Source organism: Astatotilapia calliptera, chromosome 15, assembly GCF_900246225.1.
Source record: "Astatotilapia calliptera chromosome 15, fAstCal1.2, whole genome shotgun sequence".
NCBI lineage: Eukaryota > Metazoa > Chordata > Actinopteri > Cichliformes > Cichlidae > Astatotilapia > Astatotilapia calliptera.
Window position 1 is genome coordinate 18,909,571 of NC_039316.1, and position 19,925 is coordinate 18,929,495.

The following is a 19,925-nucleotide window of genomic DNA, read 5'->3' on the forward strand; positions in this document are numbered from 1 at the left end:
GTGAGACATTGTTTTCTTCATTCAATACAATAAATCATCTATAATTGCATTTTTTCATTGTGTTTGCCATGTTGTACGCATATGGTAGGAGGAAGGAGCACTGTCCACAATAAAAATCACCATAACTCACCTAATTTATAACTAATTTTCAAATAATTTGTTTTGATATTTATCTCTGATGTCATATTCTGATTTACTGGCTTCTGATCTCATCCTATTAAAAAAAAAAGTCTGGATAAATCTCCTGTGATCTTTTATATGAAGTTTCTGTCAAATTGGACCAAATATGGGGTTTGACCGCTGGGCTTGATTCATGTGCTACACTGAACACGCCACAGGATGACAGCGTAGTCCAACAATCTAACCAGGAACATATTCTGTGGCAGAGTGTGAGCAATGGCGATTATATAAATGAAAATGATGCGTGCCAGTTCATGTAGAATATGAGATAATAATATGCTCTTTTCCCCTGTGAGATTTGAGTCACTATCAAGTCACTCACTGGATATATATATATATATCTAATCTCCAATGTTGGTCAATAATAGTATGTCTAATATTAGTGAAAGTCTTACAGTTCACTTAGGGTCACATGGCTATCTCAGGTACCATGGGGCAGGGTAAACCCTGGATAGGTGTCTATCACAGCCTTTCACTACTACCATGGAATCAATTAACCTAAAATTAAGGAACAGGTGTAGGCACAGGGAGAAGATGCAAAGTGTTTTTAAAAACGTCCCACCCTGGATTCAAGACAGTACCTTCCTGCTGTGAGGCAACAGTGCTTACTACTGTATCAATGTAGCAACCCAGTTAAGAAAGCCAGCTAAAAAATTGCAGTAAGTGCACAGACCAGGAACAGAATGGGTTAAATGCTGTAGGTCTCCAGAAACGTCTGTGGCTATCATTTCTCACATCCTGAAGATCTGAATGTTACCAAATAATTTTAAGAAACATATTCCTCATAATTACAAGAAAGTGTGTCCAATTTTTAAAATAAAGGTTAATTGCTTCTTGAAAGCAAACATGATACTTTGAGTTTGTTCTTCATCAAAAAGAAACGAAGCTTTTCTTTAAAACAGTAATACGTTTAGCAGGTGATGCATTTTGTTTTTATTGGCTTTTTAAAGGTGAAGATATTAACCAATCAGATTAAAAAACAAGCTCTTTCAGTAGTTTTTAAACACCTCTGAGGATCTTTTTAAAAAAAATTTGATAAGAATTGAAGGCACACACATGAATACACGTTTTAGGTCTTACTGGACCTAATTAAACATGGTGCACATTTGAACAAAATCTCATATGATAAACTCCTCCATTCCAAAAATAGTGGTCAGATTTGGCTTTAAAAGCCGGTCGAGCTGTGGTCCTGAAGCACCATGGAGGTGATCCAACACAGCACAGATCCTCAGAGGTGGCGCTCTGCCATTTCCAAAGAGACTCATCTCTTCCATCTCTTTTGCTTTGTGATGGTGATGCCAAGTTTTGGAGTGCCTGGCACCAAAATGCATCCTCCTCCTCCTGCTGGTGTGTGTGTGTCTGTGTCCAAGCTTTACCATCAAAACACACACATTCACTGTACAAACACAAATGGTTGGAGATTAACAGTGATGACAGACAAGTCACGGTTTGCAACATCGCTTCAGGCAAAGATCAGAGTAAGGAGGTCATCCATAATCCCAAACCCGAAACACAGCAGTCACAAGCCAAACAAAAGAGCAAACCAAAGTGTTCCAATGCATTTAAAAGCATGATATCTGCTGTTTGTATCTTATAGGTTGCTGCACATTTAAGTGAGAATTTGTTTTTTTTGTTTGTTTTTTTTAATTAAACGAAGGTCAGGCACTCGTGGTGGAAAAAATCCTCCAATCTGTGTGAACCTGTAACATTAAACACTGTCTTTGTTTCTCTCTTTCTTTTTGCAGGATCCATCGAAGTGACTGGACAATACATCTGGTTTTGATAAGGTTCTAAAAGGATTTAATTGCAACCTCAGATAGCAACAAATATTGCAGCCGGACTTGTATAACAAAAATTTAGACAAAATGCAAAAGCATTGTAAAAAAGGCAAGTACTGTACACCCCATCATTCTTTAGCAGGAATTAAGTAATAATGTCCTGAATGACTTTATCAGTCCCTCACATCCTTGTGGACACATTTTGGTCTATGATTCTTTACAGTGCTTTAATGTGTTGATGCTTACAAGCATTAATTTATGCACAACACTCTAAGGTTCTGATATAGAATTTCAATCAGTTTGAGGTCTGGACTTTAAGTGGGTCATTGCAACACCTTGATTCTTTTCTTTTTCAGTCATTCTGTTATAAATCTGTCAGTGTTTTTGGAGTCACTGTCCTCTTCCATGGCCTACTTTCAACTTAGTTTTGGCTAGCAGACATATTTGACTCTAGAATACTTTGGTATACAGAGGACTTCATGTAGCACTGCAAGGTGCACAGATCCTGTGGCAGCAAAACAAGCCCAAATCACCAGACCTTCCTTCACCACTGCGCTTGTGACAGTTGGTGTGGGGTGTTTGTGTTGGTATGCTGTGTTTGGTGGCACTGCGCATTATGGCCAAACATCTCCAATTTGATTCCAAAGGACAAAGTCTTGTCGTTTGTTCAGATTCAGCTTTGGAAACCTAAACTGTGTTGCTGCATTTTTATTTTTTTGAGAGGGAAGAGACTTTCTGATAGCAGCTCTTCCAAACAAGCCGTACTAGTTCAGCGTCCTTAACTGAGTTTGCTGAGATGTAGCTCTTGGGTTTCTCTGACCTCAACTCCTGACAAGAATGGCAACTATCTTGAATGTTTTACACGTACAGTATGAATAATCTTTCTCACTGCAGAATGGTCAACTAAATTGTTTGAAAATGACCTTATACTGTAACCCTTCTCAGACTGATGGTTAGCAACAGTTGCTTCTCTAAGGTCACTGATGTCCATCCTCTGTGGCATTGTGTTAACACACAACTGAATCCTCCAGACCAGCAAACTGTCAAAGCTTTGGCTTTTATAGAGGTGCTCACAATTAGCAGCAAATACTTACCCTGTTAGCTTCTATGGAAGCACGCTCCTGTATTCTTGGGTTAATTTCTGTTAAATAAAAGATGACACTCTGTAATATGTTTGTGTTGTTCAGACCTGTTAAGTTTCTTTCAGCTGTGGAATGGTGAGATTTCTTTACCTGTAAAGAATGACTCTTATCTAGAAAAAAAAAAAAAAAAAAGCATGTGTAGTATACACACGGGGCAGTGTAAAAGTCATAAAACACAAAAGACGCAGCAAGTTCTCAAGCTGTTTTATTCCTTTTAGTCTTTAGACAGCAGCCCACTCTCAAATATGTTTTAAAAGGAACTTAAGCAACAAACGTATAATTTTCCCAAAGCAGTTGCAAATTATAAGAGCTGATTAAACAAACTACTACAGTGAAAAAGCACTCCACACACTAACAATTCTTAATGCTGTGCAGGATTTCACTGCTCTCTGACAAGATTTCATTTTAAACACCACCTTTTCAGGATGCATGAAATTACTCAGCATTTCATCATTGATTATGTGTCGCAGAACTTTTTTTGGACTACACCTTTTTCAAAAGATTTTTTCAAAAGACAGTGAAGAGTCTTTACTGGCTTTCAAAGTTTATGTTGTGTCAGAGGGTGACATCTGGCAGGTACTGATCCTTAAAAAAAAATCATCAGATAAATGTGGACTATAATCCGATGTAAAAAAAAAAAAAAGTCCATAAAATATGTCAAATGGTAGGAATTTAACCATCTGAAACACAAAACTTTTTGCATTAGTGAATATTCTCTTTCAAATCGATCCATTGCGGCATCCTTGCAGACAGATCAGAGATATTTCTCGGCTGTTTTTGGCTGTCTAGGCCTTCGTCTTGATTCCCATCGGACACGCGACACCTGTGCCTCCCAGTCCACAGTATCCATCGGGGTTTTTGCTCAGGTACTGTTGATGGTAGTCCTCAGCATAGTAGAACTGCTTGGCCTCAGCAATTTCTGTGGTGATGGAACCGTGACCTGCCTGTGTTAGTACCTAAAAGACAGAGGGGAAAAAAGAAAAGAAAAAAATCACAAATTACTGGACAGGTCATTATGAAATGAAAAACATGAATATATGAGCAGTCCAAGGCTAATCCACATCCTGCCCAAACTGATGGATCCAAATCAGTTTGTGATTGTTTCTTGAAAACAGCAAAGTGATCTCTGCCGGTTTTCTTTCTTTTTTTAAAAAAAAAAGACAAAACAGACAAAACAGAACCACTTGTACAACTGAGTGGTTTCCAAATCTTCCACCTTGAGGCAGCTTTTATCTGACCCAAACACTTACTTTAATTCATTACTTTTTGGTTAATTTATTTTAAATAGTATATCTATAAATCATGTTCTTACTGACACTCCTTCAAACAGACTGGGGATGTTAACTCGGCCTTCAAACTTGGTGCACCCTTTGTTGGGTGGCGTTAAACGACACTAACGTGGTACTAGGGGAGCTAAAGAGGAACTTAGAAACCAAAAGTCCTTTCTGAAAGAAACTTTGCCTGCTTCAAAAGAGCAGTGAAGACAAACAACAGGCAGAGAGACGAGGTGACGGAGAACATCCTGCAAAGGAAAAAAAAAGTTTGTAATGCTCAAGAGTGCCTTTATCTGACCATGCAAACAAAAAAGCATATCTTTCTAGCTGCTCAAGAGATTCTTTTCTGCAGATATGAAAACTTGTGTACTCAGAGACTTTGGTTTGCCCTTTTGTGTGACATGGAAACAAACAAGTTGAAATTCACTGAAATAATCTCATATTAGCAGTGCAAATCATATACAGTACATTACCCCAGAGACACAATTCAGTTCAGCAAAAACAGTTATGGTGAAAATCACACACTGACTCTAATAAATTCGACTGGATTTATAAAATAAGTTAGAGTCATCAGGTTCCTCAAACTCAGGAGGGATAGATGCTGAGACTGAGTTTCCCACCATTCATCAATAAAAATATTCTTGTTAGTCTGCACCGAACCAATTTAACTGCAAGAATGATTTGACTTTGAGCAGAACTCATCTTATCAAGGTTGTTTTCTGCAGGTACTTATTAGCATCTTGTCTCTCTCGAATGTGTTTATTCAGCTCCAGGTGGGGCGGTACCTACAAAACAGACAATGCGCTCACACGCATTCAGTGTGTAATCATTTGGTGATGACACCCTCTCCTCCTTGTGATAAAAATTACTCAACCAGATGGCGTGTGGGTTAAATAAAAGACAGAGAAACGGTAGGCATGAAGACGATGAAACTTTTGCTTCTGATGGAGGGATGTGTGTGTTTTAGCATGTGCACAGACATCATGAGGCTTTTTATTGGATCGCACCCTACGGTAGATGTTGGGAGACATAAATTTGGCAGAACATTTACAGGTTTAGCCTTTTATCTGCAGAGCTGCTGTTATTCTTCCTGACATGAAAGCTGCTAAAAGGAATACAAACCCAGAGCCCCTGTAGCCACTGCACTAGGTTTATGCTAATTAACCTAAATAATCATAAAACAGAGCAATTTTTCATGGTTCAACTCGGGATCTTCACGAAGGCTGGATTTGGTTTATTTATGTCAAACTCCCTCCATGTTTATTTGGTTAAAATTTTATTTGAAAGCCACACAATGAGGTTAATTATTTAAGCACTCAGTGCTTCAGAACATTCTGAATGGAAACATACTATAATCCACAGTTTGATTATATGCTCCATATCCTGTGATTTTATGGCTTATGTGGCTTTTTCTACTTGATAATGTTATAAACACAGTGAAATAAAAACACAAATCTTTTAAAAAATCTGTATTTTCCGACATTTGTAATTAATGATATTCAATGAAAAAATGCGACAGTAAAATGTTTTACTCTTGATAGTTTTATTGCTAATATAACATCTAGTCCTTTTACTGAATATTATATTTCTTATTTAAGTACCATGAGCTTCACAGACATATTGATACTTATTGGAAAATAAAGCACTTTGATTCAACATCATGTAACTACACGCTTCATCAGTGTTTAGCTTGGCGATTGCATCCATCGTCCTTCCCTGCTTTTATTCCCCCATGCAGTGTTTTTGTCATTAGCCAAAGACCCAAAGGCCTCAAATAGGTGACCTGGACCTGAAGCACAGCAGGGTCCTTCTGCTCTGGTCTGAATGCAGTTTCATTGATACTGGGCCTTGACAAGCAATAAGTGTAATGGTACAAGATTGGTTTAAATGATTGGGTTACAGTTCCTGAAAGCCATCAATTTATTCTGATTCAGGTTAGTTTGGGCCTTTAAAACCAGGAATTAGAAAAAAAAAACTCATCCCAAAGAAATTCCCAATGACATTTGTGTTTGATAAATTGAAGTCTAGCCTTTAACATTTTGTCATGCGTCTCTTTTTATGTGCTTAGATGAGGAGGGTAGGTTTTCATTAGCCTTGACCCTTTACTGCCAAGTGTATTACATTTGCATACATTTTTAACCTCTTAGCTGTAAAAGGCTGGTGGGGTATTGTTGTCACCCGGCTGGTGGGTGGGCAGGAAGTGTGGACACCCAAATTTGTGAATGCAATAACTCAAGAATGAGGTGAAGGGATGTCACCTGGAATTTTCAAATTCATGTGTCCATCTAGTAGGTTGCTGACGGGTAGCCCTCAGGAATTTATACTGTTAGTACCATACAAACAAGCAATACTGCAGATAGTAATTAATGGCTATCTCCAAGGCCGTCTTACAGGGTTCTTCGGGATGATTTCCAAAGCAGCTGCCAGTTTTATATCACTTGGTAGGAGTCATGTTCCATGTTTTTGAATATGGTTCAGTAAAAAGGTTGTCCATCAACTTAATTTTCATTTTCGGGAAGAAAAAGCAAAACAGGGATAAACTGGCACTCGTGTAGCTCTTTTCTAGGCCACATCAACAGCGAGTTTAGAATCCCAATATACCCAACAAGCATGTCTTTGGGAGGAATCACCACACAGGCACAGGCAGAGCATGCAAATTCCACACTGAACTTTCCAAATAAGGGTTTAAACTCAGAATCTTCTTGCTGGAAGGCAACAGTACTACTCAGTAACCCACCATCACACCCAAATGAAAACCAGATCCAGGTGGTAAGCAGACATTGTGTTGGTATAGCAAAACAAAAGCATCTACTATTTAATGTACTACGTGGTGGTATATGTGCATTAAAATACTTCTCCTTTCAAGTTTCTCCCTGCAGGATACATTCACGGTGCATTCAATTCCATGAATGCTGGAAAAACCAGCATGCTCACAGACTCTACAGCTTGAGATCTCTCATCACGACCACATGACCTTCAGGTTTGTTTGTGCAAGCGGTCAGAAAGGGATTGGCTTAAAAATAGCAGCTGCAAAGGCATCTGCCTGGACACAAGATTACTTTGAATGTGAAATCAGCCAAATTCAAATCAGGTAAGGTTTATGATTTTATGGACATAGTGTCATGACTTTTTTTTTTTATCACATATCTTATATGAGAGAAAATAAAGAAAAACACAATAGTTCATTTAATAGGTCCTTAAGGACTATTCTTTCTAGCAGCTTCTGTCTGAATGGATATATTGGTGCGCTGACATCTACCAGTCGATTACTTTGATGATATGGCAAATAGGTATAATGTGAAGCCCCTGTTTGGACTGCACTTCCAGTTTGAACACAAAGAACTCTTTGGGGAAATACTAAAAAGTTCTCACTTTATTTTTAGTACAAAAACAATCAAACTAAAGCTGCAATTTCACACATTGGTGCCTCTAATACTTAGTGAGAGGTAATTGTTTGCAAACCATTTTAACTTCATTGACGTCAGCACTCGGCAGTTGTTGAAGAAAATGTCAGCAAACATACCCAGAGGGTTTAAGCAGCTTTTATAGCAAAAAACAAAACAAAAACAAAGACACAAAAGATGTGACGCCGGCAAGTTCTGCTCTTAATGCAGTTTGCTCACTGCTGTTTGATTCATTGCTTCCTGTGAAGATTCCCCACCATGACTGCACTGACACCACAATTTAATTTGAGTAAGAAGGGTGGAGGTATAGCACAGCAGCAGTTAGTCAGAACGGGATTCTCTTTTCTGCTGCAGCCATTCGTGATTCAGGCTGGTGAGCTGGATTCACAAGTACAGTAGGCAGGTTTATTTTTAGAAGCTTGTAATTATCTTTTGAGTGTTTATAGTTATGTCATATCAAACATAACATAAGATATATAGGGGTGGGATTCACCACACGATATCGACAGATTGTCTCTGACTGTTTGCTGTCTGATGCTCTCCAGTTTATTTTCTTGCTGTGACTTTCTTCTTTTCTACAGCAAGCTAGTTCAGTTTTCTTCACATTACTGTCACTCATGTGATAAGAGTCACCACAAGGAGTCATGACACAGTCGCTCTGGTCAGTTAAACTGGTGAGATACAAACTAAAAATATCAGTATTTGCTGTCAGTGAAACCAGAGTTTTATGGATGGATTCTACATCAGTATATGCCCCAAAATACGCTTTCATTGACTCCTTTGAAAATCATTTATTTCCCAAGTAATTTGTGACAAAATAACTAGCTGCCTCTCTATCCTATCATTCATACGAACTCAAACTCCACCATCTTGAACTGCAATAAGCACTGGTAGTCCTTGTTCTGCCCTGCATGAACCAGATCTCCACCTGCTCCCGGTTCTTCCAGTTTGGAGCAGACCTCTAAAGCAGAACAAGGACTACCATTGCCAGATGAAGTCCCAGATGGTGGAGTTGGAGTACATCTGACTGCAGGACGAGAACCTCTCTGGGAGAGCAGCTGAATAAAACTGAGCATCTGCCCAGCCAGCAGAGAAAAAAACAGAAAGGAAGTGTTATCAGCATCAGAACTTTCAAAATAAGACTACTAAATGAATCGTGAATGGCGTTATTCTTTCACACAGAAGGGGAAAAAAGACTAAAAGAATAATATTAAGTAAGCTATCAAGTATACTTGGTGGGGAAAGACAGGCTCAAGTAAAACCATATTTTGTCACACCTGTACTTACATATATGGATGCATCAAGCTGCAGATTCGGGAAAGTCTGGTTCTTTTACAGTAACCCCAAATATCCTGATTTTAAATCTCAGCCACGTTCAGAAATAAAGGAATTACCTTGAATCAGCAAGTGGAGATCTTGGAATTGTTATTTTACTTACCGAGTGTGAAATTGTATCTCGGCGCCTACAGTAGAATTACAAACACCAAGTGGATTAAAAGCTCTGGCAGCTATCAGCCTCTCAAACTATGTTTTGTTTCTAACACTGCTTCTGTTCTCCACAGGAACAATGTGCACATCAATATTCATGAGTGACTTGCATTGACCATTGGTTGTGGGAGTGTAGTGGGCAGACTATGTGTGAACATTTTGAAGTTGATTGTGATCTGTAAAGGGAGCTGTGTGCTCACAGTTCCATAAATTCGATTTTTTTTTAGGTTCTGACATTTTTTTCAGGAATTCTTACCATGACTTGGCCGTGAGACATGACTGACTGCTGACCGATCACAGTCTGACGTCTTTCGTGACCTTTGTTAAGTGATTGGGAAAGTGTTGCCAGGACAAATGATTCTGTATATGAATATGCAGAATCTGTAGGCAAGAGGCAAATGTTTTGTTCCAGAAGCTTTAAGGGTTGTGTTTGTAGTGGAAGTACTATTGACCAGTTGCCTTTGAGCAGGCTTTGGTCGACTGCTGGCAAACAATCTGTGTTTAGAGAACAAGACAGATGGCATTTGCCAAGATGCATCTGACAACTATTGGCTATCGAATGACAATGATTTAGCTTTTAATTATTTATCTGCATTTGTAAACAATGACCAGTGGGTGGAAATGGAAATCTTGGCCCAGATATCTGCTGGCTACACCGGAAACTCTGAAAAATTGGCTTCAGCCGAGGGTGACCAGGTGTCCCACTTTATATACAGCATTTTTATTCTTTATCCAACTGCCGAAGGTAAACAAACGCCTCATTAGAAATGTGTGGCTCAAAAAGAGAAGTGTTGATATATGTGGGGATGATGAATGCATCCCTGCTGAAACCCAAACAGAACAGCACAACAAATAACAGATAACAACGTTAACAGTTACTGTGATAGAAAAAGGGATGAACAAATGTAAAAGGACAACACGACCACGTTTCCCCTGAAGTTTCATTCATTCTTGAACACATTAGGAAATTTGCAATCAGATAACTGTTGAATGGAATTGATGCAAAAGACTTTGAAGCGTCAAGTTTTAGTAATCCTCCCACATTTTACCATACAAATATACTCTTTGACAATATCTCAGCCAGCAGCACGGCCCCCCAGAGTGGGCAAGATAAACTACATGAAACAGGAGGAAAACACGGTGGGTGACAGACGGAGCATGATGCCGGCTACTTTCCAGACTTAGTTAAATGGTAACTAAGTCTGGAAAGTTCATTTTTAAGGTGCTTTTCAAAGACATGTAGTCACAAAGCACTGTGCAACAAAACAAACAAACGTCATTAAAGAACCACAAAGAGAAACAAGACAATGAAAACCACCCTGGGGTCCAGTTGGTTCATGTCCTTGCTTTTTGTTGATGTTGTTATATTAATGTTATATATTATTAATTTTGATTTTTGTACTGACACTGTGATACACTACACACTGCAAAACAATTAGCGTTCACATTTAACTCACATGGTAACAATGGTGCTTATGGCTCTTTTTCTGAGCTGGTGTAAGAGCTGTCACTCATACTCTGCTATGGAGACCAGTTGAAAAAGAGAGTCGCTGTTTGTTGTGCGAAAGCGCCGATCAACTATGGGGTTACAAGACAATCCTCCCGTGTGATCTCTGTGGTGAATCTGAACTGTTTGCGATGCAATCTTATCAATAAGTGTGTATATATTTATGTATGCATATATTTATGTGAAATCTTTTTGTAACCATGGTAACATGGTAACCATGAGTTTCAGCACGTCACAACCAGACAGTCAAAAACAGTCAAAGCTGGAGTCTGCTGTGTCTGAATTCTGCACTCAAACTGCTTTACATCATCTCCCTGGTATTATTATAACCTGTGGTTTATGTGGGGTCAAATAATACTAATAGAGCTCACAATGAATCATTTCTGTATGAGTTATTTGCAAAACCAAATACATTAGGGGCTTTAAAGTGCAACGAAACCTGAAGCCAATAACCAGATTTTCATTTCTCCACATCAGGTCTTAATGATGCTCGATGACAAACTGTTTAATCAGTGCTACCTGTAAGGCTGTGTGGCTTCCTGTTTACCTCTTGCCTGCTTTGTTAAAATTAAAAATGTTTCCACACATGCACTGCAACCCTGAACTACGCAAGACATTTTCTGAAGGCGCTGTATGTCAACCTGAATCATTTTAGAATCACATTGACACACTTATGTGTGTAATATCACATTACCATGAGCAGAGTAGGAATGTAGTCAGCTGAAATAGTGAGAATTATGGGGGGGAAATGACTTGATCTTTAAGTAAATATAAAATGATAAGATAAGACAAATCTTTATTAACATAGTAGCTTTTTGAAATTTGTACAATTTCCAGCACAGTCAATCATCAAACTATCAGAGTGAACGTTGACAGATTTATATGTTTATATAATTTTGTGATAACAGACCTTATCAGCCACTGAAGAATGTATGTTAAAAACATCTTCTGGAATTGTCCATCATGTTTTCAACAAATGAAGCAACAGACAGTTGCATTTTTAGACTTTTTACAGGTTTTGATTACAGTAAAACACCTTACAGTGAATATTAAGGATGCACGGCACCATGAGCTACTTTACAACTTCTGCCAGTTTCAGATGACGAATGACGAAATGAGCATCTGTGGAGAATTTCGAGCAGCCGCTAACTCTGATAGAAGTCACCATCAACCACCACAACCAGCTGTTTCTTATGCGAGCTCGGAAGTTTCTGTTGTGGTTTAACTACACTTCGAACATCTGTTTTCGTTTTCATTCGGAAATGGGTGCTATTGAGGGAATTGTAAATATCATAACTGATCAATCAGCATGCATTAGGCAGAATGCTGGTGTTTTATACGCAAAGCTGGCTTCACTGTAAGAAAAACTAAATGGGCATGAGGTTGTTTTATTTCAAATCAGAAACACTTATATTGTAATTATGAAAACTCAAATAAAATATGGGCTATTTTCTGTAGAAACATGTAAATAATTACTTTAGCCATTTAGCTCCATTTACTCCTACTCATTGAGCATGGGCTCTATAGCTCTATAGCACCCCCTGCTGAACCCCAAATGGGATTAATGGAAGTGTAACGGCTCTCCTAGAATGGCTCTGGTTAGACAAAGCAATCACCATCAGATGAGGATGAGGTCAACATGTCCTGCTTCCTGCACACTTCACGTAAACCATGGACGATATCCTTTTTGTGCTCCATGAGAGGAAGATAAACCTCATAAAGACCTAAATCTCCTTCTAAGTAACCTTCTATCATGACTCATTGTGATATGTTCTTTTCATGATCTGCTGGTTGAATTTTTTTAAAGTCGCTTTTCAAGCCAACTGTGATTATTTAACACGCACACACACAAAAAGGCAAGCTTTCATCTGAGATAATAAACACTGGTTACTGGACAAAAATATGCATGCTAACAATAACTCGAGGAGGAAACCTGTAATACCCAAAATGGCTGCATTCTCCATTATGCTGCTGTAGTGGCATCTTTAACTGTGTTTCATTGCATTTGTTTGTGCTGGTCCTGCTGCTGTTAGCAGCCTGCTATAAATGCATAATTCACATCCATTAATTTGCATGTCAGAGAAGTAGATTGCTCATTTGGAATGCAAATACCTTGACTGCTCTGGTAAAGCAGGAAAACGTGAACAACACTGATAAGCACCCATGAGACAGAGAGAGGAATGAAAAAAGGTGAAGCTGGCATGTTAAAAGAACTAGAAAGGGATTTCATAGACAAAGAAGAAATGGAAAGAAAAGGAAATAGGAAAGGGGAAAACAGCTATTTTGTGTTCAGAAGTGGATATATGAATGTTCATGAAAAGAAAATGTAGCCAGAGAGGTGCATCAAGAGAGAAAGAGGCGCCAGAACAATGAGTACAAACTGCTTTAGCACCCATGCTTGCACCCACAGTCCGAGCACACATTATTACATAAAGCGAGCATGCAAGTGTGCGCGGGCACACACACACACACACCACTTCCACCTGCCATTTTAGACGCAGTGCACACCCTAATGATGGGTAGGAGGCAAGAAAAGAAAGGGGAGGCTCCTTTCATGCTTTCAACCACCAGCCGCCTGCAAGGTAATTTACTGCAGTGCTGTTGTACCTTACACACACATATATACACACCAAATTCCCCAATCACTCTCTGTGTGAACAATACAATCAAGCCAGGCGGCGAAGCGAAAGTAGTCAATACCCTGACACCAAATTAACCAGACTCTTTCTTCTCTTTTAACCCTCTCATCTCTCTTTATCACCAGTCCTGGCCTAAACTTTATCTCCGCATTGCTCTCCCCTCTACATTTTTTATACTTGCACGTGTAGAATAAGGCAATAAACATTCAGTTTGTGTCTGAAAGGCACGTCCTGGGAAATTCCTCAGTGCTGTGATGCAGTTTGCATTCTCGCTTTGTTTGAAAGAAGAGAGAAAAAGTAGGTGGTTGGCGTGAGCATCCACAGCCACTGTGGATGCAGAGACAAAGACTTTAACAAGATTTTTTTTTTTTTGGTGGGGGGGGCATAAATTCATAAATATTTTAAAGACAGCACTGTACCATTGCGTGCCAATTTAATGCACAGAGGTAAACACTGGAATACGATGCATCTACTATCTCAAAATGAGGAGGGGGGAAAAAGACACTAAATAATTCAAATTTAGCCTGATTTTTGGCAGGGGAATCCTTAAACTTAAAACTGTTGCAGCTTTATGTAAAACATTACATATGGAGGACTGCAGACCCAATACCTAACCTTCAGTGTATGTATACGTGTGTGTGCGTTATTTTGCAACTAAAGGGATTTTCGTGGAGGACAGATTTAAGACCCAGATGGTTTGGCATGGAGTCTGTTTGCTATAGGCCAACTGCTTGCACACACACACACACACACGCACGCACACACACACACACACACACACACACACACACACACACACACACACACACACACACACACACACACACACACAGATGGGAGAGGTGGGGTGGCCAATCTGGTGAGAAAAAAAATGAGAGAGGAAACAAAACCTAAAAGAGATTTTTATAGAGGAATCTATCCATCCATCAAATGTCTCTGTAATTACTCGACAATGTAAATGGAGGGAGGAAGTAAAAAATAATATAAAAATGCTATTAATAAGACATATTATTAAAACAGGGCTTTTTGAGAGCCTAAGAAATACTTCACATAATGAAATAAAATACAGGAAACAATAACCTGAAACATATATTACAGGGCAGGTGAAGTTTAAGTTTAATATCAACATTGAGTATAGTCTTGGATGTGTAAGGAGTTCTGAAGGAATTGGGGAAAGCCATGATGAAAAGTCACAACAGGTCTTGTGCTTAGTGCTGCAGCAGAGAGAAATTTCCCACCCAGCAAAAGCGTGTCTATAAAGGACAACTTTGTTAACATCTGGTTCAAACTAAAGGGTGAAAAAACATCGTCTCCCAATGACACATATGAAATATCTGCCTCCTCAACACTTCTGCAAAATCATGTGACAGCCAGCACGACCTAACGCACATTCTTGTTGCTGTGAAGTAACAGTGCTAACCACTGCACCACCATGCCACCTCAGCATCTGAGAACAAGAGCTTTTCAGTGTCACAGAGGCTCAAACAGGTAAGTTCACCATGCAAGACACAGAAACGTAATCCTATGAGAAACATAATTTATATCTATATATATGTAAATGGTGAAACCAAATGTTTTCTTAAAAATATATTCCTGGCTGGGATGTTGTGTGGCTGTCTGATTTTAACCATTTCACAGTCAAATAAAATGTCAATCCAAATGGTTAATTTTTTAAATCCAAAGATGTCTAAAACACATTTACATTTTTGGAAGAAGCGGGTGCTGAGAAAAAGGTCACACAGCAACAGATAAGAAAGAGCTTCTGGACATAAGTGGAGTGTGTAACACATTAATGCCGTGGCAGACGGCTACATTTTGATATATCTGTGTATTAGTGGAAGTGTTGGCATCGAGGTTTTTGTTTCCCACCTTGCCAGGTGGGGGTTGTATTTATTCACACACAAGTTTGCAAACCTATGTTTGAGCATTCGAAACAAAGAAGTTAGCTTGGGAATAAAACAAGGAGACCTCACCATAGTTTTATCTCTTTTAACAAGGACATGCCCATTGTATTAGATCTGCAAAGAAAAATGCATCATATACATATTATCTTGAATGCAATTGTGTAATATCGAAGAGGGAGTCACATTAAATCACAGCCAACTGCATTTTCCCACTGGTTCTGCATCCCTCTGGAATCCATGAAATATTAGGATCTAAAACTTGTGTTTATAACATCTGGCATACAACAAATCTTACATGTGTGAAATATCCATAAGCTGCTCTAGTGATTCTGTTTGACTCGAGTGAATATTTGCAATAATGTGCTAAAAGCCTGCAGGCAAACAAGTCACCATCTACCTGTTTGTCACTCACCTACAATGTCTGTCCATTGTTAAAAATGGTGACTCAATTTCCACAAAATAAATAAATAAAAAGTGGGCTGGCTGGGTCTTCAGCCCATAATAAGATTTTTTTTTCTCTAGTGGAAAACCACTTGACAAAAACTTCATTTCATTTTGTTATGTGCCTCCAGCCTCACTCCAGCAAATGTTTTGATGAAAGTTGAACCATTTTCCACTCATATCTGGATCAATTTGCATCCTGCCCAGTAAAATCCTCATTTAACTGAATCTTTGCAACGACTCTGTTATCTTATTCAACACACACTGACTGTACAGAATGGTAAGGAAATACATAGTGATCACATTTTGATTTATTATTCAAATGGACACAAAAATGTTTTTATTGCACCGTCGTGTAAAAACAACACTAATTTCTGCTTTTGAAAAACTATACAGCCGGTAAGTTCACTATGTTCCTGAAGCCTTTGTTACTCACCATGTTTATTGTATACATAACTTTGGTGACTGGTTAGTGATTTCAATGTGTCCTTGGTTAACCTCGCTGGCCATAAAGCCAAAGCATTTCCAAACAACTGATGACGATCTGCTTTGAGGGACAAACTCGCCGCCTCTTGTCGTTCCAGACATTTGAGTTTTGTTGTATATCTGTTGTTTGATGTCGTGTTCCTGATTGCGGAAACTTTATGCTGCAGGATGCAGGGAACCACTGTGGTTAACACGTTAGATCTGCAGTCTATTGGCAGAGCATGCATTTTGAATATTACTCGATCGTGTTCACTTAATTGTGGAAAGCCAAAGTCTTGATCAAGATTCAAATTCAATTAATCGTACGGCCCAAGTGTGCCTGTCTCTTGCAGCCCTGTCTCGTCTTGTCCAGCTGCATTTTATCAGCCTGCTACACAAAAATCTAAATCAGTTATTAATTTATATGCAATTATTTTTTCTTTCTTATAGATCCCGTGTTTTTCAGCTAAGTGTCTGAAGATATGTGACAGCAATACTGTCAATTCTGCCCTTTTATCAGCCCTTACAGACATTAAATAGGTTTACTTTACAGTGGGGCAAAAAAGTATTTAGTCAGCCACCGATTGTGCAAGTTCCCCCACCTAAAATGATGACAGAGGTCAGTAATTTGCACCAGAGGTACACTTCAACTGTGAGAGACAGAATGTGAAAAAAAAAAAATCCATGAATCCACATGGTAGGATTTGTAAAGAATTTATTCGTAAATCAGGGTGGAAAATAAGTATTTGGTCAATGACAAAAATACAACTCAATACTTTGTAACATAACCTTTGTTGGCAATAACAGAGGTCAAACGTTTACTATAGGTCTTTACCAGGTTTGCACACACAGTAGCTGGTATTTTGGCCCATTCCTCCATGCAGATCTTCTCGAGAGCAGTGATGTTTTGGGGCTGTCGCCGAGCAACACGGACTTTCAACTCCCGCCACAGATTTTCTATGGGGTTGAGGTCTGGAGACTGGCTAGGCCACTCCAGGACTTTCAAATGCTTCTTACGGAGCCACTCCTTTGTTGCCCGGGCGGTGTGTTTTGGATCATTGTCATGTTGGAAGACCCAGCCTCGTTTCATCTTCAAAGTTCTCACTGATGGAAGGAGGTTTTGGCTCAAAATCTCACGATACATGGCCCCATTCATTCTGTCCTTAACACGGATCAGTCGTCCTGTCCCCTTGGCAGAAAAACAGCCCCATAGCATGATGTTTCCACCCCCATGCTTCACAGTAGGTATGGTGTTCTTGGGATGCAACTCAGTATTCTTCTTCCTCCAAACACCACGAGTTGAGTTTATACCAAAAAGTTCTACTTTGGTTTCATCTGACCACATGACATTCTCCCAATCCTCTGCTGTATCATCCATGTGCTCTCTGGCAAACTTCAGACGGGCCTGGACATGCACTGGCTTCAGCAGCGGAACACGTCTGGCACTGCGGGATTTGATTCCCTGCCGTTGTAGTGTGTTACTGATGGTGACCTTTGTTACTTTGGTCCCAGCTCTCTGCAGGTCATTCACCAGGTCCCCCCGTGTGGTTCTGGGATCTTTGCTCACCGTTCTCATGATCATTTTGACCCCACGGGATGAGATCTTGCGTGGAGCCCCAGATCGAGGGAGATTATCAGTGGTCTTGTATGTCTTCCATTTTCTGATGATTGCTCCCACAGTTGATTTTTTCACACCAAGCTGCTTGCCTATTGTAGATTCACTCTTCCCAGTCTGGTGCAGGTCTACAATACTTTTCCTGGTGTCCTTCGAAAGCTCTTTGGTCTTGGCCATGGCGGAGTTTGGAGTCTGAGTGTTTGAGGCTGTGGACAGGTGTCTTTTATACAGATGATGAGTTCAAACAGGTGCCATTCATACAGGTAACAAGTGGGGGACAGAAAAGCTTCTTACAGAAGACGTTACAGGTCTGTGAGAGCCAGAGATTTTCCTTGTTTGAGGTGACCAAATACTTATTTTCCACCCTGATTTACGAATAAATTCTTTACAAATCCTACCATGTGGATTCATGGATTTTTTTTTCACATTCTGTCTCTCACAGTTGAAGTGTACCTCTGGTGCAAATTACTGACCTCTGTCATCATTTTAAGTGGGGGAACTTGCACAATCGGTGGCTGACTAAATACTTTTTTGCCCCACTGTACTTTGTTATGACCTCGAATTCCAGCGTTCACCTAATGGGACTCAACTCCTAACATTTAAACTCAGCGCTCTGTGAAACAAAACATTAATTTAAAAGAAAAAAAATTCTATCAGTTGACAACCTCTTACATTTGTTTTCAGCTCAGCAAGCTTCAACTATTACTCCAGTTAATGCTAAATGTCCAGTAAATATAACACAAGATACATTTTATGATTATCTTCAACTCAAGATGCTTTTGGGGAAAAGCTGCCTAAGAAAACTGGTACAAACACAATTTCTGACATGAAACAATAAAGACAATCACATTGGCCTTCTCTGTGTATGGACGAAGCTTAACTTCGGGACAATTTAGTATCATTACATGTCCATTAGTTGATGTTTTTCAGTTGTTATGGTAAGAGTAGGGTTCATCCCCCACCTCTCACCATGTTCCCAATCCACTCTGATGTCTTAGGCTCTCTACTGGGTTGTTGTTAATTAATGCTCCCACATTATTACTTCCCCCTTCTGCTGGACGAGCTGTTTTTGATATTCATGTTACACGCACAAAGCCACAGCATAACCAGAACCATTATGAAACCCCAACGACTGCACTCCATTCAGCCCATTCAAGTGCTTGATTCTGAGACAAATTCTGCTGAGAGAAAAAACAAAAGGTTTCCGAAAGAAAAGGAAGGGCAAACAGGGTGAAAAAAGGCCTTTAATGAAGACCAGACTACACTAGAATAGAATAGAGTAGAATAAAGTAACCTCTTCTTCGTCAGTTTCCATGGCAACAAGCCCTTTGGTGGGATGGTGGTGGAGAAGCCTCAGCAGGAGCGTTTGAGAGAGGCAGCGTGTGAACATCTTCTGTGTGTGCAGACTTTAAAAGCATATGGAAATATATGGAGAATGCTGCATGTACACACCGACAGGTCCATTATGTTTCAGTATTCACACACTGTAGTCAAAAGTCTCTGATACAGACGGCAAGAAAGAGGGCTGAGAAGCAGAGGGGGATGCTGGTAAATGGAAGTTAGTAACAAGGAGGAAGAAAAAAGAATCCAAATGGAGGATGAGGAGACAAAGGGTGCGCTTACATGGATGCAGGGCTTTACTGGCTTTACATCATATGCTGGAGGGTTTCTTTTAATGAATGCATAAAAAATTGAAATGTTTCTGTTTCTTCATATCTGTGCAGGAATACGAATACAAATGGTTAATCTGACTAGTTTGTGTTGATCTCAGCCACAATCCCGGCAGATCAGCTCATTTCAGTGCAAGCACACAGCAGCTGACAACTCATGGCTGATGAGATGCTTCTACACATCCAGTTATCAAATCTCACCTATACCATGTTGCTTAAGCTGTTACTATAGTTATTATGCATCTGCAATCCTCTTTGCAACCCACTTCAACAAACATTCTGACATAATCAGTGTTATATATAGCCATTGATCTGCCATTGATCTGCTCTGTCTGCCTTTGGCTTTCCATGGAAGCACATGGAAGGAGAACAAGCTAACAGAGACTTGAGACTTGAGCATTGTGGGCATGAGAAGTAG

General features: G+C 39.5%; 1 protein-coding gene across 2 annotated transcripts in view; it reads right to left on the bottom strand.

Annotated features, from left to right (window-relative positions):
* Nucleotides 1-3,288: 3,288 nt before the first annotated feature.
* The window catches only part of msraa (methionine sulfoxide reductase Aa), a 70,541-nt gene continuing 53,904 nt past the window's right edge, over nt 3,289-19,925 (bottom strand). For both annotated transcript variants that reach the window (XM_026194169.1, XM_026194168.1), the window contains exon 6: nt 3,289-4,056. In XM_026194169.1, the coding sequence (XP_026049954.1) occupies nt 3,886-4,056 (171 nt within the window). In that variant the 3' untranslated portion in view covers nt 3,289-3,885. The remainder of the gene's footprint in view (nt 4,057-19,925) is intronic.